This window comes from Diadema antillarum, unplaced genomic scaffold (assembly GCF_040938485.1).
Source record: "Diadema antillarum isolate AM-2024a unplaced genomic scaffold, OU_Dant_1.0 seq00000103_RagTag, whole genome shotgun sequence".
In the NCBI taxonomy this organism is placed as follows: domain Eukaryota; kingdom Metazoa; phylum Echinodermata; class Echinoidea; order Diadematoida; family Diadematidae; genus Diadema; species Diadema antillarum.
This window is the reverse complement of record NW_027271190.1, coordinates 1035198-1059922: the sequence shown is the minus strand read 5'-3', so window position 1 is coordinate 1059922 and position 24725 is coordinate 1035198. Positions and strand designations below refer to the sequence as shown.

The 24725-nt window shown below is 40.6% G+C and overlaps 3 protein-coding genes across 3 annotated transcripts in view; 1 reads left to right on the top strand and 2 right to left on the bottom strand.

Annotated features, from left to right (window-relative positions):
- LOC139726882 (protein white-like) overlaps positions 1 to 2465 on the top strand; it is a 46040-nt gene extending 43575 nt beyond the window's left edge. The window contains exons 15-17 of the mRNA XM_071637876.1: positions 601 to 701; positions 1170 to 1234; positions 2358 to 2465. Of these exons, the coding sequence (XP_071493977.1) occupies positions 601 to 701; positions 1170 to 1234; positions 2358 to 2465 (274 nt within the window). The remainder of the gene's footprint in view (positions 1 to 600; positions 702 to 1169; positions 1235 to 2357) is intronic.
- A 5063-nt stretch (positions 2466 to 7528) lies between these two features.
- LOC139726881 (uncharacterized) lies at positions 7529 to 12061 on the bottom strand. Its single transcript, XM_071637875.1, has one exon. The coding sequence runs from the start codon at positions 12008 to 12010 to the stop codon at positions 7529 to 7531; it is 4482 nt and encodes a 1493-aa protein (XP_071493976.1). The 5' UTR covers positions 12011 to 12061.
- A 4006-nt stretch (positions 12062 to 16067) lies between these two features.
- LOC139726880 (ileal sodium/bile acid cotransporter-like) lies at positions 16068 to 23864 on the bottom strand. The gene is made up of 5 exons (XM_071637874.1): positions 23810 to 23864; positions 22576 to 22772; positions 21471 to 21664; positions 18666 to 18870; positions 16068 to 16559 (listed from the first exon to the last, which is right to left on the bottom strand). Exons 1-5 carry the CDS (start codon positions 23862 to 23864, stop codon positions 16068 to 16070), a joined length of 1143 nt encoding a protein of 380 aa, XP_071493975.1.
- Positions 23865 to 24725: the final 861 nt, after the last annotated feature.

Below are 24725 nucleotides of genomic sequence, written 5' to 3'. Positions count from 1 at the left end.
GTCTAAATCGTCTACACCCAGACAAAAGTTATGGAAGAAAATTTTGATATCTACTTATCTTTTAGGCTTTATTGGAAAAACGTTTTATGATAGGATGTTTTGTGATATAACTGACATCAAAATACTATGTGATAACTCGAACATTTTTGAAATCACTGCTCCCATTGGTACTCAATACCTTTATTGTATGTTAAGATACCTTGCACCTAAATGTTTGTCATCAGTTTAGTTTTATGCTTTATATCCTTCAATCATTACCCCTCCAAGTTGTAGCTGTAAAGTTGATTTATTTGAACTCTCCACTTTACCTGAAACGCTTTTGTTTGTCGATCTCATGTATTGATATCGTGATTTTATCAATATATTGACCCAGACCACTCTGATGACCTTAAAACGTTTGAATCCATGATATCTTATATATACCAAATGATACAATATTAACTATAACAAGTATAGGACATTCTTTCAATTGTCGCATTGAACAATGTTGTTGACATTGCTTTGCTATGCACAGTATTTTCAGGGCAAATGTACAATGAAGGTATTTGTTGCAATGGAATTTTATTAAGAGTTCTTTTTTTTTCTTGCTACCCCTCTTAGCTCCATACCACAATACCTGGATCCAATTTTGTACATCAATTGGTTGCCATGGGGATATGAGATGATGTCTATAAACCAGTGGCGTGGCGTGAACGACATAGGTAAGTAGAAAAAAAAGAAAATAAGAGATATCCTTAGTTTTTTGCTTTGTCGTATAAGAGAGTCAAAATGGAGTATGTGTCTCTTATCTTAACGCAGAGGCCTAACATTGTTACTCATCATTTGTCTCGTGTTAATCATTGAATGTCCTCTTTGTACATTAAACCGTTATGCCGAAGCGTTCCCAGTTGAAATAAGATGTAACCAGATGAGATAAGATGTAACCTTATATTCCTCTAAAAAAGATCAGCTGTAAGCTCAGTATAAAATTATAACATGAATGTTAATCACTTTGTTCACACGCTGTGTCTGAAAGGCTCATCGAAGAAGCGGAATTAAATAGTATACTTGGATAGCAGCGTTGTCTCATGCAGCTTTCCATAAGAACACAGTGTCCGGTTAAAAACTTAAATAAAAAAAAAAATCGATTGAAAGAATTATCCAGACTTACTTTTATCTTACCTTACCAGTATGCGTCGAGCAGCCGTGCTTACGGACTGGCGACGCGGTACTGTACCGATGGGGCTTGAACAAGGTTGGTGATGAAGCTCCGTGTCTTTCATAGGATTATAACATCGTCTACAATCACTCTTCAGTAGGATAGGGAACCATAAGTCTATTAGAAATGCCGTTTTTTAAAGTTCAATATTTTTTAGAAACAAATCCTGGTATATCTCACTGATCACTATTCTGAAGTTATTCAACCAGGAATAATCAGACTTCATTGACAAAAACATTGAATTTTCGTCATTTTTTTTTTGCACACCATCAATGGAAAATTGTGAGGTTATGACATGGTTAGCTCACTCATTTGCATATCATATCCACTGTGCAAGAACTGTTTTGCAGAAATTAGCACAACTTCAAAATGTCATAACTTCCTTATTTTTCATCCAATTTCAGTCAAATTTTTACCGCTGAACTCGTAAGACTTTACTCTTTTTTTTTAATTAGACTAACTTATTTGGACCGGATTTTCCCCTTAAAGCCACCACATCTCTCTGAGCCATGTGATACCTGCCAACAATGGTCAATGCAGGAATAAAACATAATCCACGATAATGGTATAGGGCTCGCTGGAATACCATTGCTAACACTGAAGACACTCCCTTAGGTAAATTTTTGGGGTGGTGTTCATTATTCTGAAGGGTCGTTAATCCGAAAATTAGGTTCGTTATTTCAAGGGGTCATTTTTTTCCTAATACAATTATACAGACATGAAATAGGGTTCATTATTCTGAACATTTGTGGCGTTAGTCCGAAATTGAAATAAGGTTTGTTCTTCCAAACGTTTTATATCAGAAAATGAACAAATGCATATTTACAAACACTGACTAAACGAACTTTAGGGAACTACAAACCTTATTTTCATTTCGGATAAACGAACCTTCGGAATGATAAACCCTATTTCATTTTCGAAAAGGGATCTTTCGAATAACGAACCCAATTTTTATCAACTTTCGAATTGACGAACATTTGGAATAATGGACTTTTTCGTCATTTTCGGAATTATGAACCTTCGGAATGACAAACTGAAACCAAATATATGGACCATCATTACTCCTAAGAAATAGTGCTTTTCATATCCTTAGAAAGTGTCATTCTAAGTTGACCTTGATACCGTCCCAACCTAGTCTCTTTTCCTTGCTCCTTTGTAGGATGCCTTTACGAAGGATCTTATTCTCATCATCGTCCAGCTAGCTGGCTACCACATCGTCGCCTTCATCATCCTGTCCCTGAAGATGAGATACAAATGGTCTGGATAGCAGACAGACAGACAGACAGACAGACAGACAGGTGCAGAGAAAGACGGCTAGAGCGACGGACAAATAACCGGCATTTTGCAATAATTGTATATTATACTAATACTCTTACATTGCAGAGAGCGAAAGGTACACAAAAGACAAAGAAAAAAAAAAACCAGACACAATTCAAATGGCAAAAGCACAATTTTTTAACAACACACTCCTTAAAGGGATGGTACACTTTCAGGTGAGAGAGGGCTTCAGGTTTCCACTGTTTTTATGATGATTTTTTTTAGATAATGACAAACTTTTTAAAGAAATTAAAGAGCATGATAATTCTAAGAGGAATTCAAAGTTTTTTATGATCGAAGTTCGGTTCTGAAATGGATGAGATATCTAAATCAGAGAATCCTAATAAAAGATGGGACCCGTCCTTTATTGTTATCGCTTTGATTTTACTTTGTTTTTGGATATCTCGGCCATTTCAAAACCGATTTTCATCAAATAAACTTTGAATTCCTCTAAGAATTGTATGCTCTATAACATTTCATAGAGGGTTTTTTAATTATGTCGCAAAATGTTAAAAACTGAATCCTCACTTCAACCAATACTTATATCATCCCTTTAAATATGGGTAGACGATTGGCAATGTTCATAACAATATCACCTTTTGGACGTCTCCACCATGCATGTGACACTGTCTCGTGTTGAAATCAGTATTAAAAAGGTGGTTTTATTGTACAGGCAATGCTGTGCATGTTAAAGTAGTCTGTCTGTGCCTGTGACCATTTGTATTGCCATTATAGGCCTCTCCCCATTGCATACATGTGCTTGTGTATACAATGTACATACTACAATGTATAGGCATTTTGATGACTTATAAACAGAGCACAACACTCCATACCGATCACCTTTACCCCCTTTACATTTATATTCTTATAACGGTTCTACTCAAGATGAATCAGGAGAATCACGAGGATCACGGAAGTTTGCAATGACAAACAGTTTGACTCTTTCATTTCAAATCTGCCGAGTAATAGAAACTTGATAGATCCGTACATTCCTTCCACTTTAGAACGTTGCGTTAATCAATATGAGAGTAATGACACCGCTTCACGAGATTGGGAATAAATCACATTGGTTTACTACGTTGCGGTAATAATCTGGCGTATGGCTTCATGGGATTGAAGAGATTGTCAGTCAGAATTTGTTGATACAGTACTGTACGAGTTTGTATTTTCAAGACAGTGGTGGAATAAAACAAACGTCAATAGGCCTACGCTAAACCATTTAGCTCAGTTCAATTTGATTTTATTTCTGCACTTTTCCATGAAACTCATACATGAATAAACACCTGGGCCCGCTTTATCAAACAAGTGTCAAAAGATACAATCGAATATAAATTTCCATTATGTACACAGGCTGCCATCAACCATAGAAATCAACTATATAATGAATTGTAACTCTTCATAAAACAGGGTACTGGTTTGGATTGGGTGAACGCATCAATTTTGAAAGAATACACCAATGAAAATTTGAGGAAAAAGTGCAAATCCATTAAAAACTAATGACTCTTTAAAGTTTCTGTGCAGCCATTGATTGATAGGAAGATTACTACAGTTTGCAATGTCACGTATGCACAAACGATACAGAGAAAATCTAAAGAGAATTCCAAAAATTCCATTTTTAATGAAAAGTTCACGTTTTCTCGACTTGTTACTGACATATATGCTAAATGTAGTTGTTCATGTTGCCTCCTTAAAGAGGAAAATAAAGTGTAGCGCTGCATCATTTATGGAAATATGTTTATTTTTTCTTTATATCGCTAAAATTGTGTAGTCAGTTGCATTAACCCTGGTTTTTGCCGCAACTATATTCAGAACTTGTTGAGATTCAATAGTGTATAAAAAAGAAAAGTCAGCCGTCTATACAGCTATTACACACACACATACATATTTGTTTGAGAAATTTTAATCTGCTAGGTCATTACTAAATAAAGAAGGATCAACGTGTTAGATGTGCCTAAATTTGATAACTCTGTCAAGTTTGACATTATAATATGACTATATATAAATATATATACATACATAGATGTGATACTTTCTAAAATACTTGAGAAGGTGGTTTATAATCATTTACTTAAATTCTTGAATCAATGTGATACTTTAGCTGATAATCAATTCGGATTCCGGAAAAAACATGCAACCACCCATGCTATATCATTACTGGTAGAGAAAGTTGCGAAAGCTATAGACTCAAAGTCGCATACAGTCGGTCTGTTTCTTGACTACTCCAAGGCCTTTGACACAATAGACCACGAAATACTTTTGTACAAATTAAATCATTACGGCATTCGTGGAAAGGTCTTGGAGTGGTTCAGAAGTTATCTTACCGGAAGAACTCAGTTTGCTACTGTGAATAACCATGACTCAGAAATGAATTAGATTTGCTGTGGCGTTCCACAAGGCTCCCTCTTAGGTCCTCTTTTATTCATTCTTTATAACAGCTTTACTATCAATGACTTTCGCGACTCATCCTCTCTGCTGTGTTTTTCTTCTGTTTGCAAATGACACAAATCTTTTTTATTCTCACTCAGATCCTTATGTGTTGCTCGATTCCGTGAATAACGAACTGCAACTGGTATTTGAATAGATTCAGGCGAATAAACTATCGCTCAATATAAATAAGACTAATTATATGGTTTTCAGTAATACAATAAAGTTTCTTCCAGGTTCAGTATTAGTGAATGGATTGCAGTTAAATCAAATAGATTCAACAAAATTTTTAGGTATTTATATTGATAGTAATTGTCACATGGGCGGACTTAAATAATACTCAATCACACTCGTGCCATTCACTTTAATGTACAATTTAATAAACCATTTGTAGAATATTTACAAGACTGAAATCAAGGAGTTGTGACCAACATAAAATGCAAAATCAAAATTCTGGGTGAGATAAATTAAATTACAATACTCTTATATTCGACAACCATGTGAACGGGACCCTGTCTTGGTCCGGTTCCACCTGTACTTTTGGCTTGACACTTCTTCAGAATAATTATAACAGCTTCACTATTAATTCGTTATCCCTGACAATACCCTATCTGCTATCAAGCGCAACACTATATGGTTCACACCACCGTAGTGCTGATCCTGAGATGACCAGCCTGCACGCACGACGGTTTACCGCGGTTATAACACTTGCCTTCAATTACACTGCTTCCGTTTATATCCGGGTTCTGTGTTAACCCGCAACTCTCATGGAGTGTATAAATACCAACATTCGAATTATGTGCACATCATATTCATCCTTTTACCAATTTAACATGACCTTCACCTCTCTACTTCGGCGACACTTCCTCGTCGTAACCAATCATATCAACAGGGTGTCATGCACCCGCCAGGTTCATCGCTCACCTGCGTTGTCCACAGAGTCACCTTAATTGTCAAACTATTCGCTTCCAGAACATAACTGATTCGTGGGTGGAGCGTCCTTGTATGCGAGGTTGCTGTTCCAGCTCCAAAGTCTCGCGAGGGACCCGCGTTCCGTATTCTTTGGCGTCCAAAGTCCTCCCTAGCGAGGGGCGGGCACAGTCGCTCTGCTGCGAATGCGTCGGCCTGGGAGTAGGCTCGTCCTCGGCCTCGGCGCCATCAATGACCGGTGTAATATGACCAAAATGCCTCTTCTTCTTGTCTACTGGGAGGCTGCAAAGGCTGTTGGAATACGCCTTCTGGCAGCAAACAAAATCTGAACTCAAATCAGCCAGTATACAGGCTGACGGTAAGGTGGACGGACGGCTCCTGGCCGCAAACGAAATTGGGCTTAGACACAAAATTATTTCATTTCATTTCATTTCAATTTATTTTCATATTTCTCACATATATCACAATAAAGTATATAAATACGAAAATTATACAAAACATAATTCAGATGAGACTTCATCAGAATGTACAGAAGTTTGATTTGGTATAAACACGAGGTCTGTATGCATGCGAATTACACTGTGGTCATAATGCGAAAAAAAATATGATGGGGCCTGCGTAAAAGCATTAGCTTGTACAGCCGCAGGTCCCGTGAGTAATCAGATTAGGGGAAGTTTAAAGTACGGATGTTTTTTAAGACCAACTATATCTGGGGAAACCGATTAAAACAAACAAAACAAAAAATCCAATTAAATATATATCACTAAATAAAAATACAGAAAAACAGAAAGCTGAAAGGTCACATGTTGCAGCAGTGAACAACAACTGCAGAGATTCAAGGGGTGTGTTGCAGAGTATAGAAAATGGCGTAACTGTATGTCATAAATACATAAGTAGAAGGTGGGATAATGAGATTTGTCGTGAATGTAAACAATACCGAAAGCTCAGGAGTAACATTCCAGCATGGGTCCTAAAACCAAGCATTCCGTGTGACCATAGTAACCGACAGCTGTCACGCGCGAGAGTTTCGATAACCGAGTGGAACAATAGGTGCATGAACAGCGCATGCCAACTGCCAACATGCCAACATGCCAACATTATCTTGCCAACATTATCTTGCCAACTGGCGCCTGGGTGTGGCAGGTTGGTTTTCTGCCATCACGGAGCTAACTCAATGTTCTCTCGGTGAAATCAAAATGGTGTCTGCCACGAAAAGATCCAACTCTACTGTTAAATTGCTACTCGACTACGACACTCCTTTTCGAGGCATTTGGAATATTTGATACAACTAAAAGGACTTGAACGAAAACACCTATACCGCACTCTCCCGGAACTGGAGCTATTTCCTGTCTTTTCTTTCTACATTAATTGACATGCAAAAATAAATGAACTCCTCTCGGTCATCGATGGCGCGACTTGTAAAACATTTACACCTGTCCTAGCACTTTCTCTCTCTCACTCTCGCTTTCTCTCTCGCTCACTCACTCGCACTTTTTGTCTCGTTATCCCTACCCGTAAACATGTTTGTCTAGTTGAATGACCGATAGGTGTTGTACATGAAACAACCTGGAAATGCATTTTCAATGTGACATTTCACTCCCCCTTTCGAAAAATGCATTTCATAATTAAAAGAAATTACTTATAACACTATCTTTCTCCCTACAGCCGGCTTAGTAGGTCTGCGCCAACATTCTCGCTGCCGCGGATAGCTTCCACACGGAATCTGTAGGGTTGCAAAGCCAGAATCCAACGCATTAGCCTCCCATTTGTAGGGCTAGCCTTGTTCATGTACACTAGTGGGTGGTGGTCGGTTTCTAGCACAAATTGTCTGCCGTACAAGTATGGTTCGAACTTCTTTACTGCCCAAACTACAGCTAAGCACTCACGTTCTATGGTTGAGTATGCTTGTTCTCGTCGAAGCAGTTTTCGGCTCGCGTAGGAGACTGGAAATCGTTCGTCTTGGTGTGTTTGGAGGAGGACTGCTCCTAGTCCAACGTTGGAGGCGTCTGTCCTGAGGATGAAGTCCTGTGACAAATCTGGCAAATGAAGGATAGGGGGGTTAGAAAGTTTTTCCTTCAGTGTTGTGAAGGCCTGCTCTTGGCTCGTTTCCCATTTTACCTTGTTTGGTTCAGCATTTCTGGTCCTGTCTGTGAGTGGTGCGGCGACGGCGGCGTAGTTCGGAATGAACTTCCGGTAGTAGTTCGCCATGCCTAGGAAGGATCTGAGCTCTCGTTTGGTCTGAGGCTGACTTACCTCTTGGATGGCTTTGAGTTTTTCAGGGCGGGGTCTTACCTGTCCGTGTTCGATCACATGTCCTAGGAATTCGACGCTTGTCTGTCCGATGAAGCACTTACTTGGTCTAGCAGTGAGCTTTGCGGCTCGTAGTCGTCTGAAGAGTTCTGTGAGTGTACGTAGGTGTTCTTCCCACGTGGTCGAATAGATGAGGATGTCGTCGATGTAGTTCACCGTTCCTCCGAGTCGGTCTAGCAGTCTCCTCATCAGTCGACTGAAGGAGGCGGGAGCGTTCACTAAGCCGAAGGGCATCATTGTGAACTGAAAGAGACCATCGGGGGTAAGAAAAGCGGTTAGTGGTTTGGATTCGGCAGCCATGGGTACCTGCCAGTATCCTTTGCTGAGATCTATTTTGGTGAAGAACTTTGCATGGGCGACTTTTGTGAAGAGTTCATCTTGATCTGGTATGGGTTCAGCATCAAATACAGTCACTTTATTGAGTTTTCTGAAGTCTACACAAAACCGGTTGCTGCCATCGGGCTTTTTAACCAGTACTATGGGGGAGGCAATGGGGCTTTCTGATGGCTCAATTACTCCGAGCGATAGCATGGTTTTTACCTCTTCTCTGACTGTGTCTCTAAGAGAGTGGGGAATGGGATATGGTTTACTCTTCAGGTGTTCATTTCCTTTGAGTTTGATGTGGTGTTCGCCTAACGTGGTTCGACCGGGAAGATCAGACAGGACGTCTTTGTACTCGTTGAGGAGCTCGTTGACCTGTTCTTTCTGAGGGGAGGAAAGGGCTGAGTTAATTGAGACATCGTCGAGTGACTCTTTCGCCTGAAATGGGAAAGGCTGTAGGAGAGATGTGTTAGTTAGTGGTTGCTGCGTTTCTTCCTCGTCATCATTTTGCTCTTCGCATTCGATCACGGCGGTACAAGCAGCTTCGGCATCTGAAATAGAGGGAACATCATTTCTGGCGTGATACTTTTTCAGAAGATTGATGTGGAACACCTTTGGTTTCCCGTTGAGGTCGATCCTGTAGTCCATGGAGCTGATTTTGGAGATCACGTCAAAGGGGCCCTTCCATTGTAGAAGGAGCTTATTCCTGTCAGTTGGTAGGAGTAGGAGTACCTTGTCTCCGACTTGTAGCTCCCTGTGTTTTGCCTTCTGATTGTAGTATTTTGCATACCTGTTTGCTGATTTCTGAAGTTGAGTGTGGGCGTTGCGGCATGTCTCGTCGATCCTGTTTCGGAGATCAAGTACATAGTGGTAAGTAGACTTGGTCTCACCTGTTTCGGCTTCTCCTGTCCAGAGTTCTCTCAGGATGTCGAGGGGTCCGCGTACCTTCCGGCCGTAAAGAAGCTCGAACGGGGAGAACCCCATGCTCTCTTGTGGTGCTTCTCTCACTGCAAATAGAAGGGGAGTGATGTACCTGTCCCAGTCTTTTGGGTTTTCAGCGCACATACGTTTCAACATTTGTTTTAGAGTGCCATTGAAGCGCTCAACTAGTCCATTCGCGGCAGGGTGATATGGGGATGTAGTGAAGTGTTTGATGGAGAGTAATTTGCTTACCTCTTTCATGAGATCAGATGTGAACTGAGTCCCTTGATCGGTCAGCATTTCCTTGGGGATTCCGACTCTGGTGAAGATGCTCACTAGGGCTTCTGCAACTCTTTCTGTCTCGATGCTTGGGAGTGGGATTGCCTCGGGGTACCTAGTAGCAACATCAATAACGGTAAGTATGTACCTATTTTTCTGGTCAGTCATTGGGTGTATTGGTCCAACGATGTCTACAGCAATGCGTTCGAAGGGGACTTCGATGAGCGGCATTTTTCCGAGTGGGACCTTGGTTACACGACCTTTTGATAGTGTACGTTGGCAGACGTCACACGATCTACAGTACCTGGTAATGTCAGAGTTCATACCGGGCCAAAAGAAATTGGTAAGTATCTTTTCTGTTGTCTTTTTGGTACCTTGATGCCCTCCGAGTATATTTTCATGGGCTGTTTGCATAACCTGTTTGCGGTATTGTTTTGGTACTACCACTTGTGTGATTGTTGTGTCGGGGTCCATTTGGGGAGAGTGGAATGAGCGATACAGCATTCCGTCTTTGTAAAAGAAGGAAGAGAGACCGTTATTGCGACTTACCTTCTCCGAACGAGTATCGGCGAGTTCTCGCAGGCGGTGTAATGTTTCATCCTTCTGTTGTGCCTCTTTGAGAGCTGTTGGAGTCACGATATCTTCCATTGGGTGTGGGGTTCTGAGAGGACGAAATGGCTTACCGTCTCGTTGAGCCTGGGCTCTCGTCTGTACTGCGCCGACAGGCATTGGTGTAGCCGTCCAGTCAGGATCTGGGTTGTCTGGTTCTCTTACTCCGGGTAGGTTACCTAAAATCAGGTCATAGAGTGGAGTTTTCATGCACAATGCGTTAACTTTTCCTACGTAGAAGGGAGTGTCTACATCTATTCTAGCGACGGGGAGAGTTTTCACTGTGCCGTCAATCAGCACGCAAGTACTTTCTTCACCTGTCATTTGGGTTGGCTGGACAAGATCTTGTTTAATGACAGCTCCGCTGCAGCCGCTGTCTCTGAGAACAGAAATTTGATTGTTATTGACTAGTCCGTTAGTAACTGGCATTTGTCTGACCACATGTTCTTTGGTGCATGCTGCACTCATCAACGGCAAGGAGTATCCACATTTGAATTGGATATGGTCTGTGGTGGATTCTAGCTTGGGGGCATTGAGTGGCATCCCAACCATCATACAAGAAGCCTCAATTTTGACCTTTGTGTTAGTGCAAGCTGGACATTGACAGGGAGTATGTGGATTTGGTTCTACCTGATCGGGTTCCAATGAAGCCAGGTTGTGTTCCGAGATAGGGGGGTTTCCTTGCTCTGGATCCTGGGCGAGGACTAGACCTGCCGATTTCATGGGGGAGAAAGGACAATAGTTAGCAATGTGACCTGGTTTGTGGCATATGAAACACGTTCTGCCTCTGTTTCCCTGTTTTGTACAATCACGGGCAAGGTGACCGTGTTGGTGGCAGTTGTAACATTTGGGTTGAGATGGGGGCCTATTTCCTGAAATGTTATTTGGAGGGATTTTACCTTCAGGTCTGGTGTTGCTCCGTGGCATCTGTCCCATGTGTGTCTGGATGTTCCTTTGTGCCGGTGGGGGTGGTCTGAAGGTGCCTCCTCTGGCGTCTAAGTACTGCTCAGCTAGTTTCACCACGTCCTTTGAAGTCTCGGGCTGCCGTTCTTTTAGGAAGATGGCCAGCTCTCGATGACACCCACTGATGAGCTGCTCCCGGAGGAGTAGATCTGCCAGCTCCTCGAAGGTGTGCTCTATACCAGAGAGGCTTACCCACCTGTTCAAGTAGTTCTCTAGTCGGTTTGCATACTGGGATGCCGTTTCTCCTGTTGTCGGTTTGCCTGAAAAAAACTTGGAGCGAAATCCTTCTGCAGTGAGCTGAAAGGATTTCAAGAGTGCATGTTTCAAAGTGTCATAATCATTGGATTCCGCACTTGACAATCTAGAGTGGACATCAAGAGCCTTACCTGTAAGCAGTGTGCTTAAGTTGAGTGCCCAGTCTGTAGTTGGCCAGTTTTGATTTTTGGCATATCGTTCGAACCGCTGTAGATAGGCATCTATGTTATCTTTGTCTTCCTGAAATAGAGGCAATTTTGGAGATCGAGCTTTGCACCCATTAGAACTTGATTCGCTTTTGGTTTGCTTTTCACGCGCTATCGCCAATTGTAGCTCGGCTGTTTCTCTTTCCTGTCGCCTTAACTCTAACATGTCCGCTCTTTCCTCTCTGAGTCTCTTTTGCTCGTCTGTAACAAACTGCCTAAGCTCCTCTCCACTGAATCCGAACTTTTCTCCAATTTCAGTTAACTTAGCTAGCTCCATTCTGAATTACCTGAGCACTTATAATACAAAAATGTATTCAGATCAGTTCAGATCATGTACACAATGAATATACAACGGTGCACCTATAGATAGTACATACATACAAATGTAGAGGAAACAAAAAATCACAAGTTTTCCTCAACCTTTTTCTTTACACTTTTTTCTCCGTTTATATACCCATGTGACTTCGAATGGCACGAGTTATACTCCCGGACAAGCCCCCAGAAAATGTCACATGGGCGGACTTAAATAATACTCAATCACACTCGTGCCATTCACTTTAATGTACAATTTAATAAACCATTTGTAGAATATTTACAAGACTGAAATCAAGGAGTTGTGACCAACATAAAATGCAAAATCAAAATTCTGGGTGAGATAAATTAAATTACAATACTCTTATATTCGACAACCATGTGAACGGGACCCTGTCTTGGTCCGGTTCCACCTGTACTTTTGGCTTGACACTTCTTCAGAATAATTATAACAGCTTCACTATTAATTCGTTATCCCTGACAATACCCTATCTGCTATCAAGCGCAACACTATATGGTTCACACCACCGTAGTGCTGATCCTGAGATGACCAGCCTGCACGCACGACGGTTTACCGCGGTTATAACACTTGCCTTCAATTACACTGCTTCCGTTTATATCCGGGTTCTGTGTTAACCCGCAACTCTCATGGAGTGTATAAATACCAACATTCGAATTATGTGCACATCATATTCATCCTTTTACCAATTTAACATGACCTTCACCTCTCTACTTCGGCGACACTTCCTCGTCGTAACCAATCATATCAACAGGGTGTCATGCACCCGCCAGGTTCATCGCTCACCTGCGTTGTCCACAGAGTCACCTTAATTGTCAAACTATTCGCTTCCAGAACATAACTGATTCGTGGGTGGAGCGTCCTTGTATGCGAGGTTGCTGTTCCAGCTCCAAAGTCTCGCGAGGGACCCGCGTTCCGTATTCTTTGGCGTCCAAAGTCCTCCCTAGCGAGGGGCGGGCACAGTCGCTCTGCTGCGAATGCGTCGGCCTGGGAGTAGGCTCGTCCTCGGCCTCGGCGCCATCAATGACCGGTGTAATATGACCAAAATGCCTCTTCTTCTTGTCTACTGGGAGGCTGCAAAGGCTGTTGGAATACGCCTTCTGGCAGCAAACAAAATCTGAACTCAAATCAGCCAGTATACAGGCTGACGGTAAGGTGGACGGACGGCTCCTGGCCGCAAACGAAATTGGGCTTAGACACAAAATTATCTTGCCAACTGGCGCCTGGGTGTGGCAGGTTGGTTTTCTGCCATCACGGAGCTAACTCAATGTTCTCTCGGTGAAATCAAAATGGTGTCTGCCACGAAAAGATCCAACTCTACTGTTAAATTGCTACTCGACTACGACACTCCTTTTCGAGGCATTTGGAATATTTGATACAACTAAAAGGACTTGAACGAAAACACCTATACCGCACTCTCCCGGAACTGGAGCTATTTCCTGTCTTTTCTTTCTACATTAATTGACATGCAAAAATAAATGAACTCCTCTCGGTCATCGATGGCGCGACTTGTAAAACATTTACACCTGTCCTAGCACTTTCTCTCTCTCACTCTCGCTTTCTCTCTCGCTCACTCACTCGCACTTTTTGTCTCGTTATCCCTACCCGTAAACATGTTTGTCTAGTTGAATGACCGATAGGTGTTGTACATGAAACAACCTGGAAATGCATTTTCAATGTGACAGTAATCTTTCTTGGAAGGTTCATATTGATTATTTATGTAAGTTGTGTAAAAACGTTGGAGTTATTCACAAATAAGTATTATTAAAGTACCTCTTCTCCAAGCCAATATTGCATTCCCTCCATTCAACTCTATTATTAATTACTTACATTACGGAATATTGGCCAAGGGGAATTGCTCTAAAACTAAGATTGATTCGTTATTTTTGATTCAGAAAAAGGCCTTGCGGATTATAAATCGTGAACATTTTTTGGATCATACAAAGGGATTGTTTGTTTCCAGTAAATTACTAAAAGTTTCTGATTTGTATTTGTATCACGTTGGAAGTTTTATGCATAAGTTGAGCATTGGCGATCTTCCTAGTTTATTTTCCTCAATGTTTGTTAAAAACAGTAAAATCGATAATTACCCTACAAGACAAAGTGGATCATATCACTTTTCCTCCGTTCGTACAGTTTTAGCCCTTAAGACAATTACTTCTACCGGCCCTTCTTTCTGGAATGAGTTAGATTCTGTTCGGCTGCAATCAAGTTCTCTAAGTTCCTTTAAGCAAAATCTAAAAGCCAATTGTTTAAAATCCTATGATTATTTACTTGACGTGATCATTTGATATAATTATCTGTCCTTATTCGCAATGATGCCTCGCTCGGGTGACTACATTTGACTACATTTGTTTGACCAATATTGCAATTTTATGTAGCACTGAATCCTTGAGTTTTACCTTGAACATTATAAACTATTTTGTACATTCCGTAGATTTTATTATAATCTGAATTTCGCATGTGTTTTATCATCTTTCGTAATTAGTATGTTGTACTAAACGCTCATATTATTTCTTTGGAACCTACATCCTATTATACAAGCATTGCTTTTTAGTAGGTTCCTCATATTTACACATTATATTACATGTCCTTATACATTTGTGAAATTATGTCTAAAATTGACTGTTGTGTTAAACATATTTTACTTCGAAGTTAAATGGAATATGAAATCTGAATATGAAATGTGGAATATGGAACATGAATAAAAAAAAATTAAGAACTTTACTAACTTTCTCCAGCCTCGTGTCAAGTGACATTATACATGTATATTCTTTTCTTCATTTTTATTTTTATTGAATGCAATCCAGAAAGAGTAATTACAGGAATCATAACACTTATATACATGATTACACAAAAGAACAGAGAAAGACTTTATCCTGACAAGCAAAGGGATACATTCATTTTTTCAGGTGTCAAAATCGATTCTTCAATTTCAGTTCAGATCAACAGCAATAAAGTGTTTTCCTTGGAATTTGCAGAACATATTTCAACAGGAGAAATGTAAACAAGGGTAAGTTCAAAACTTTTCATGTAAACGAAAAGTTTGTTTGCTTTTTTTTTTGAGAGAGAGAGACAGAGATAAACGTTACTTGACACAGATTTTCCACATCGAATATATCGAAGTTACATGGGAGAGTAAAGGTCTCATATTCAAGTAATGTGCAGTTTAATGTTTCCAGGTTAGCATGCCTGTACAGTGACGGGGCATTGAACTGCACATTACTTGAATATGAGACAATTCTGAAGCAAATAATTTTCACACAACAATAGATATATACTGTACTCTTAAATGAATCCCACAAGGATTGGAACAATCATCCCCCAGCATTCACACTGATTCCCACTGATCAGTTACTAGCCATCCCCTTTAATCTCAACACCATAGTTACTTTTTTTCCGGATTGTCTAAATAATTCTCATGGTTTAAAGGGATCGTATAGTTTTGGTTGAGACCTAACTTCAGGTTTCTAGCATTCTGGAGCAAGATAATGAGAAACCTCCTATGAAATAGGAAAGAGCATGTAATTCCAAGAGGAATTCAGCATTTATTTGATGAAAATTGGTTTTGAAATGGCCGAGATACCCAAAATAGAGTAATCCTAATAAAAGATTGGACTTTTATTACGATCACTTTATTTTACTTTGTTTTTGGATGTCACAGCCATTCCAAAACTGATTTCCGTCAAATAAACTTGGAATTTATCTTATAATGGTATGCTCTGTACTATTTCACAAGTGGTTTCTTGGTATCTCGCAAAAAGTTACAAGCCCAATCCTCGCTTCCACTAATACTGTATCATCCCTTAATTTAAGCTTTTCCAGAAGACACTGGAAGACATACCAGCTGATGATTGATACCTTCTGTAATTGTAAATCACTCTCATTCTTTCATGTCGTCATCAAGCTTTTGCTCATCTTTGCTCATCGACCACCTTCCCTACCATTGCTTGTCGGGTTGACTGTTAATGTCTGTATACGAGGTGCATATTCCGATTCAATTTCAACATCCTGCGAACGACCCATGTCGGAATCCCTTTCCATGCATGTTCTTCGGTGCGCCATCGATGCCGTCCATTTCTGTGGCCTCTCTATCCTTTACGATCTCCTCCGCATCGTCTTCTCCGCGTTTCCTCAAGTGCTTCACGAGTCTGTAGACGATAATGACGACGAAGGATTCCGAATAGATGAAGACAGCATAGAGAGACGGGTAGAACAGCATGTCGAGGAAGAGGGGTGAATCGGCGAAAGTCAGGACAGTCAACGTCAGGGCCAGCGACACGTTCTGGGAGCCGGTCTCGAAGGCGATGGTACGACACTTGACGTGAGACTGGCGGAAGACGAGGGCGAGCCCGTAGCCGATGGCGTAGCCGAGCATTGGGAGGATTCCGGCGCAGAGCCAGAGCTGCCAGCCGACGTTAAAGATATTCGGGTTGAGGAGGATGGAGATAACGAACGTAATGACGACACAAAGGAGGGCTGCAACCACTCCAATCTGCAGCAACGAATTTTGAAAACTATGGCAAATCAGGGTCAAGAATGGGTATTTCTACACTGCATCTGTATGTTACACCTAATTAATGGTGCAAGGCAGAACTACACAGTATGTGGATTGCAGAATTTCTCCTTTACACAAGGTCATTCCGTTAGATGTATAGAGGATACTGTTTTGCACAAGGTTTTCATACAGCTGAACATACCGGGTTTGTTATTCTACTCACACAGGCATCATTGAACAAACATGAGGAAAAAAACTAGATATTAAAAGGCAATTCATAATATCTTCATCTTGAAGTTTGTTTAACATGTTCATGATGTTTGAAAATACAATAAAAGAAAGGAAGAAGTGTAATCGAATATTGAAGGAGTTTATCAACAAAAATCAGAATTCATAAAAAAGGAAATAAAACTAGGTGGAGAGACGGAGAAGCTGTTAGGGGAAGAATCGAACGAAATAACTGCAATGACAGAAAATACCACATTCTTACCACATTCCAGGTACTGGAATTAGTTCTTTACCCCATTGTCAAATTTCCACCTTAAACGCTAGAACGACTACAGGGAGTAGTACGAACCAGAGCCAAGTAAGAATCAGAAACACAGATTGTAATAGAATTCCTCCCAAATCTTACATGAAAGTGTAGCAGCATCTTTTGGATATCTTAAACTGGAAAAAGCCAAGACACATAATTATGAATGTTTTCTTCTTCTTCTCCTCTATTTTTTTTTCAACGATGCTGTTTATGATTTTAAGGTTAAGGGCACGTTAAAACGAGTTTTTAAAACAGGTAATTTATTAAAATTATGTTAAAGACGATTATTTGCTCCTGAAGACTTTCTTGAGAAAAATAGTTGACGTATTTTAAGCTTGATCTCCGTCAATAACAAAGTATTTTTTATGTAAAATTATTCAAATAACAACAGCAGCGAAACTAAACAAACTCAAAACAATGGAAAGTCATCGCCTGTATTATGCACGTTTGGCACAGAATGATAATTGTGTATGTTTACACCGCACGCTCAGGAATGTGAAGACTTAGACCCCGTTTACAGTGCGGGGCTGGGCCGAGCCCAGCCTCAATTGCGAGGCCGGGCCCCGCAATTTTGTCCGTTTACACTGCCGGACTCGGCCGCGCTTTTGATTCAAACCTTTCAATATTTTGTCGTAGTGGCGCTCTGCTTGTAAACAAATGCAATTTGGTATTGTCTGGTTTTCAGACCCTTTGCCAAATGAATTCCGTGGTGACGAAGTCGCCGTTCGGGCAAAGGCCTTTGACGAAGGAAAAAATCCTTTGCAGGACAAAGCCATCTTAAACTATACTAGTTTTCGACATTGAGGGGGTTAATATCTGAACAGCGAAATAGTACAGGCAGAGGGTTTGGAAGCCAAACTAAAATTGGCCGCGCATTTGGCCCAGTTTACGTTTACACTGAGAAAAGGCCGGGCTCGGGCTCGGCCGCGGCCGAGACCACCTCCAGAGCGAGGCCAAATGCGAGGCCAATTTTGGCCTCGCATTTGGCCTTCTGCGCGTTTACACTGAAGCGGGGCTGGGCCGAGCCGCGGCCGAGTCTCGCACTGTAAACGGGGTCAAAGACGTGTCCAGTGCATGATTCTTCCCTTTATTTTTGATGAGTCAGTATACAAATGATGCACAGGACAGAGTGGATCGGTGAGAATTGGATGCTCGAGTTTAACTTTGGAACTGTTAAAACTCACGAGCACAGCGAGTGGGTTTCAGACTGTTCTAAAGTTAAAACAGAGCATCCAATTCTCACTGATCTTCGAAATAGGCCAGTGTATCATTTGTGTTATAAAATGGGCCTGTAAAGTCATGATGTACAACCATTTTTCCCACCATGAGTCCGATACACCTACAACAACATACAAGACTTGAGCCACGGGTTCGGATTTTACCAGACGCATGGCTCATTGTGGATCAGTAAAAAACAAAAACAAAAACAAAAAACAAAAAACCCAACCAAAAACAGTTTATGACAATTGACCAATCAGACTGCAGAGATTCTAAAGCCCATTTTATAATTAATTTTCTTTTAGTGAATTCACCTCCCAACCCATGCAAGGCTTCCTCAAGAGACTTACCCGCGTGACCCACTTGGCCAGCTCTTTCTTCCACCAGCGGAGCAGCACTCCAAAGGCGGCCGGTATCAGGATACTGACGAGAGTGGTGACAATGTTGACGTAGGGAATGATGGCCGTTTCGCTGGTCCACACCCTGGTATAGATGAATAGGTTGAGGGGCATCATCCCGATAGCGACTGCGGTAGAGATTGTCGTCATGGAAACGCTGCACATAAAAATAAAAAAAGACTGAATATTAGAAACGTCAGTATCAAGCGCTATATAAGTTTTACTTATTATTATTATCATTATCATTATTATCATCATTATTGTTATTATTATTATTATTATCATTATTATCATTATCATGATGATGATTATTATTATAATTACGTATCATTGAAAATTCGTAATTTATTATCTACATTGATTCTGGCCGGTGATTGGTCATAATGCAATCACGTGACAATAAATGCAGCGAGGATCGAAATTGTTGTCTGGAGCGCGTGGATGAAGTAATAAATTCCTGACTGTGCCCGACTGCCGACAGGGCTAGATGAGAATGAAATGATGTGTTTTTATGGAGACCATAACATATTTGCTGTGTTTATCATTGTCACATAGTTCTTGACAGTCCTTTGGCGTTAGTTACCAAAAGCGCTCAGCACTTTGGGAAATATCACTCTTGCCGAAGATATAATTCCCGCGCGAAGTCAAGTCTTACATTAGGCCTACACTTCTAAAATGCAATGTCTATGAATACATATGGGCCGTGACGCGAGAAAAGGGCCCTTAGGGTATTAAATACCGAAAATGAGGTTTTACCTCCACATTGTAGAAGAAACTCTGACGCATTTAGATATGCAAACCTTTTTCTGAAATTCCAATCCTAAATGATCCCATTAAGACATTAAAAAAAGCATGTTTTGCCCAAATCCTGTCACTTTTTGATACGTCTATGCGTGTGCGCGTAGTTATAGCCAGTTGATCTTTTTTTGCGCGTATTGCTTTGTCAAACTTCCGCGCGGTTTTCTGGCGTTTGCGCGCAGCGGTGCTAAGGGCCCTTTTCTCGCGTCATGGCCCATATATATATATATATATATATATATATATATACACATACATACATACGTATACCAATATATACGTTATACAGCTCTACTACTGTTTCTTTGCCACCTCCGCACGCATTCGTTTGCAAAAGCCAAGGTACTATACTCTGCTTCACCAGCCCGGGACAAAGTCCATGCACGATAAAGCCGCAGGTTCAAAACACGATAATACAGGCATCGATCATGTACAGTACGATGTTGTCGGGAGTCGCTCGGGACGTCATGTTGAATTCCCTGCCATCATGCTGTTTAATGATTCTATTCTGTCGCAAATAAAGAGTATTCTTTCCTTAGTGAGGCGACAGCTTGCAGGTCACAGGGCAACAGGGGAAAACAAAGTCTTGAGAAAATATCTTGGGGAAAAAAAGAGTGTCAAGAGGTGGCCGAAATGCATCGTAGAACCAGGAAGGAAGGTGGGAGGAGTTACCTCCCTGCGTAGAATGCACGCAGTGAACGATATGGATGAGAAAGCGATTGCAATACGAGGGCGCGTGTTCGGTTGTAATGTTCAAAAACTTAAAAAGGGATGGTACAGTATTGGTGGAGATGAGAATTTGGCTTTTAACTTTTTGCGAGATACCAAGAAAACACTTGTGAAATAGTACAGATCATATCATTTTAAGAGGAATTCAAAGTTTATTTGATGAAAATTGGGTTTGGAATGACTGAAACATCCAAAAACAAAATAAAACAAAGCGATCGTAATAAGATGTGGGTCCCACACTTTATTAGAATCGCTCTGTTTTGGATATCTCAGCCATTTCAAAACCAATTTTCATCAAATAAACGTTGAATTCCTCATGGAATTACATGCTCTTTCATATTTTATAAGAGGTTTCTCATTATCTCACCAAAAAATTTTAGAAACCTGAAATTAGGTCTCAACCAAAACTATACGATCCTTTTAAAATTGCACCTTCATTTTCAGTCATTAACTGCAGTACTCCGTAGAAAATAGTTGATAATGGTTTGCATCAGAATGAGGTTTTCTGTTTTATTCTTGTAGGACAAGATATTCTTGTTGGTTTGTGCAAATGCAGTGAGATGGATGCATGGCAACTCAAGCTTTATTCGTGCTAAAACGTGACAATTTTACATATCCATTGCATTTAACAAGAACACAAGAACATTTTTGAATTGAATGCTCGGGTATAACAGAGACCCAAATTCATTGCAGACAATCCTTAGAAAATGAAATAAGAACTACTTACATCCTGATATTCTTAGTTATATGAGTTAGTGGAATTTCATCAATAGAAATTAAGATGTTAAACTGTTATTTGAATGATCATGTATCTATATTTGCATGACTTCGTAAGGCAGTCTGCAAGGGGTGTCGCACAATGATTTAGACTTGGGCCGTTCTGAGATTCATGTATTCATTTGGAAACTAACGTTTAGACGAATAAGACATGTGGGGCCTACGTTAAGGTATTCATGAATTATGTTTTATGTGGGTAAGGTATACGAATTGAATGTTCCCCAGCTATCTACATGTAGATTCTTTCAAATATCTATTTACTCTTGGCTTTTCTCTAGCTTGCCAACGCAACTGACTACGAATTACAGCAATGATAATGACGATAATAGAAGTGTTTCATCATTATCAGAAACAATATCACTGACATTTATTATCATTATCGGCGTTATTGCTGGGTTGTTACTCAAAGAAGGCCCAGACTTTTATTGGGGCGGGGGGGGGGGGGGAAGATACCTCAAACATACGTCCCCGTCCGCCAGGAAGGTGAACAGGTTTGAGAGGGTACCACCAGGGCAGCATGCCAGAATCAAAACCGATATGGCGGCGGCCGTTTCGAGCTGGAAGGCAAGGCCGAGGCAAAACCCAATGAGCGGCATCAAGACGAACTGGGACCCCATCCCGATGAAGAATGCCACCGGACGGCGAAACTGCACACATTGTACGTGTGTGCGTTTGTTTGTGTATGTTTTGTGTGTGTGTGTGTGTGTGTGTGTGTGTATGAGGGAGAGAAAAAGAAAGAGACAAAGAAAGAAAAAAAATCATTCATCAACAGAAACTATCGGAAGATAAATTACAAACTACCATTTCAATACTGTGTAGGCACCTGATAAGCATACAATTAACATACCTGTAGAGAGAACGCTGACAATTACTGCCATATGCTCAGATCTATGATTTATAATACTCAGGATCTGCTTCGTATGAGCTCCATATTCTTTTATTCTACAAAAGGCAGCTTCGATTTTGGTCGGTTGGTTACTGAAATCAACCTTCCATTCTGCCATTCAAGCATTAAACATGCACGGAAAGCACTGATCCTTGTGATCCCATAGCCACAGTATATGTTGAACATTTATCTCTACCGCATTACCCACTTCAAGAAGTCCTCCGGATAAATTTTGAGTTTTCTTATGCGACAAAATGAAATAAGGTGCCTTTCAATCATTAATTAAAAAAAAACACGAGACGTATATTGATTACTTGTTAAAGTTCGATCCCACGAGATCGGACTACGTTAGATCGGGCCAGATCGCCGCTGTATATGCATTGCACGTTTTCTCACGATGCTATTCGAGAGTGACGTCAAAGGACTACAACGTTTTCTCTCGCGGCTACCAAGTAATGCTCTAATGCTCTGAACATCTCACTGTACTCACGTGTGCATTCATATTTTTTTGTTGTTGATTAAGCAATGATTTGCGATATAATTTATCATCATGGCTCGTTTCCACCACCAATGTACGTACCCTCCCTTTAACTCTCCCTGCAGCCACAAACATTGATATCAACACATTGAGACTTTGACGGTGTTTATCAGAATGTAAAATTGAAAACGAACCGTTTCTTTAAAGTCTTGAAGGTCAATTGCCACGCCCATTGAAATCATTAGGAAGACCAGGATAAGAATATTCAGGACTTGCGTCATCAGCGTCAGATTCACTCCACCGTAAGGGGGGTCCTCCATCGTACTATTCGCAGTCGTGTACTCCATCGTTGTCATGGTTGTGGACGTCATTTTCAATCTCGAGGTGTGCCCTGGATAGATAGGCGGGTTACAGCAATCCTCGTTATGTTGGCTTACTTGATGAGAAACGTATGGGACTACATGAATGAGCTGATATTCAGTTAAAGGGACAGCAATGCATCGGTTGAGGTGATAATTCAGCTTGTAACTTTTTGCGAGATATTTAGAAACCTCTCTATGAAATGCTGAGAAGTCTACAATTTTAAAAGAAATTCAAGGTTTATTATTTGATGAAAATTGGTTTTGAAATGGCAGAGATATCCAAAAACAAAGTGAAACGTAAGAATGCTAATAAAAGTTGGTTCCATCTTTGATTACGATTGCTTTGTTTTGGATATCATAGCCATTTCATTACCAATTTTCATCAAATAAACTCTGAATTCCTGTTACAATTATATCCTTTTTTCATAATTCATGAGAGGCTTCTCATTATCTCAAAGTGTTGTCATCAAAAAACGTCGGAAACCTCAAACCCCATCTCAACCGAAACTGTACCACCCCTTTACACGCTATTTGAGAGTGCTGGGTATGTTCTGCGGGTTTCCTATGATAATGTTGGTCGTGGGTCTACGTCAGTATTTTTTTTTTCGGTATCTGAGTGTCTAATTTCGTGTATGTGTGCAAGCGTGTGTGTGTGCGTATGTGTGTGTGTGTGTGTGTGTGTGTGTGTGTAAGAACGCCTCAAAGAGCTCATCCGCTTTTCCTAATTACCATCAATTTGATTTTTGTCCCAGAATAAATTTGTTTCAATTGATAAGACTCTCTAAATTCAGCGACGCATTCCATTTTAGGCTTTGTAATCACGTTCCCATGCAAGCAAGGGTCCACATATTTGTCTCACTAGTTGCCCAAAGCCCGAAATCGTCCTAACCAGTGCCGTATATAAAGAGAGTCTGGCCAACTCGGTTTTCGCTTATGAGTTTTGAAGCCTGTGATTGGTCAAAACTGGTCCCGCCGTGATCTTTGTCCAGCCATGTCGTTACCAAAGTGCGCTCATACGCAGTGCCCATTTTTCACTACCACTTATTTGGTAGGTTTTCATTATTACGTCTGAGCGTACACGATATCCCTGTAACGCGTAATCTAAGCTTGGGCAACGACATGGCGTCCAATTAACGAGTTGGCCAGACTCTCTTTATATACGGCACTGGTCCTAACCTTTCTGTTGCCAAGGTTTTCACATCTTTTCCTCTTTTGAATACGAATTATCGGGGCAATGTCCAGCGGAAGGAAATGAATGGGCTCTTCAATTGACTTTTACACTGCAACACTGTGCCTACTTCTACAATATCCCTTATGCATACACAGCCTCCTCGACAGGAGTGAAAAAAAAAAAACTAGTTCATGGTCAACTTATTAAAGGGGAAAATTTGTTTAGATATACCTCTGTCTGAACTCAAGTAAGTTCCGGTTGTCTATAGACATGAAAGTTGCGTGCCAGAATTATTGGTCTCGGTCGGTTTACCACGAGTACTTTTAATATTACCCACTTCATTTTTTGTTCACCTACTACAGAGTGAGCCTCCACCAGCTGAAAATGAATTGAATACAATAAACAACATAAATGTGAAATAATGAAACGTACAAAAGAAGAAAGATTGTGTATATGTGTTAAATGAATACACTAAAAGTCTAAGTTTCTAAATCTTGCAAACGAAATGCCAACTCCTAGGACTCTTACATAGCATGTCAAATGAAAGAGGAAAATTATAGATAAGTTAGGAAGTAGAAAAAGAGAGAAAATTTCGATCTCTTTTCTTTGATAGGATTAAGTCACAGTTTGCAGTTTGCATGTATGCATTTCCTGAAACTATGTTTTGTTTTATTGTAAAAAAAAATGAGATAGGGCCCTACATTGATTCCGCTTGAATGATGCAAAGGTCATGTTGTACTCTAAATGTTTATATATGCAAATGTCATGATGTACTCTATATTTTTGTCCGAAATGAAATAAGATGAAATGA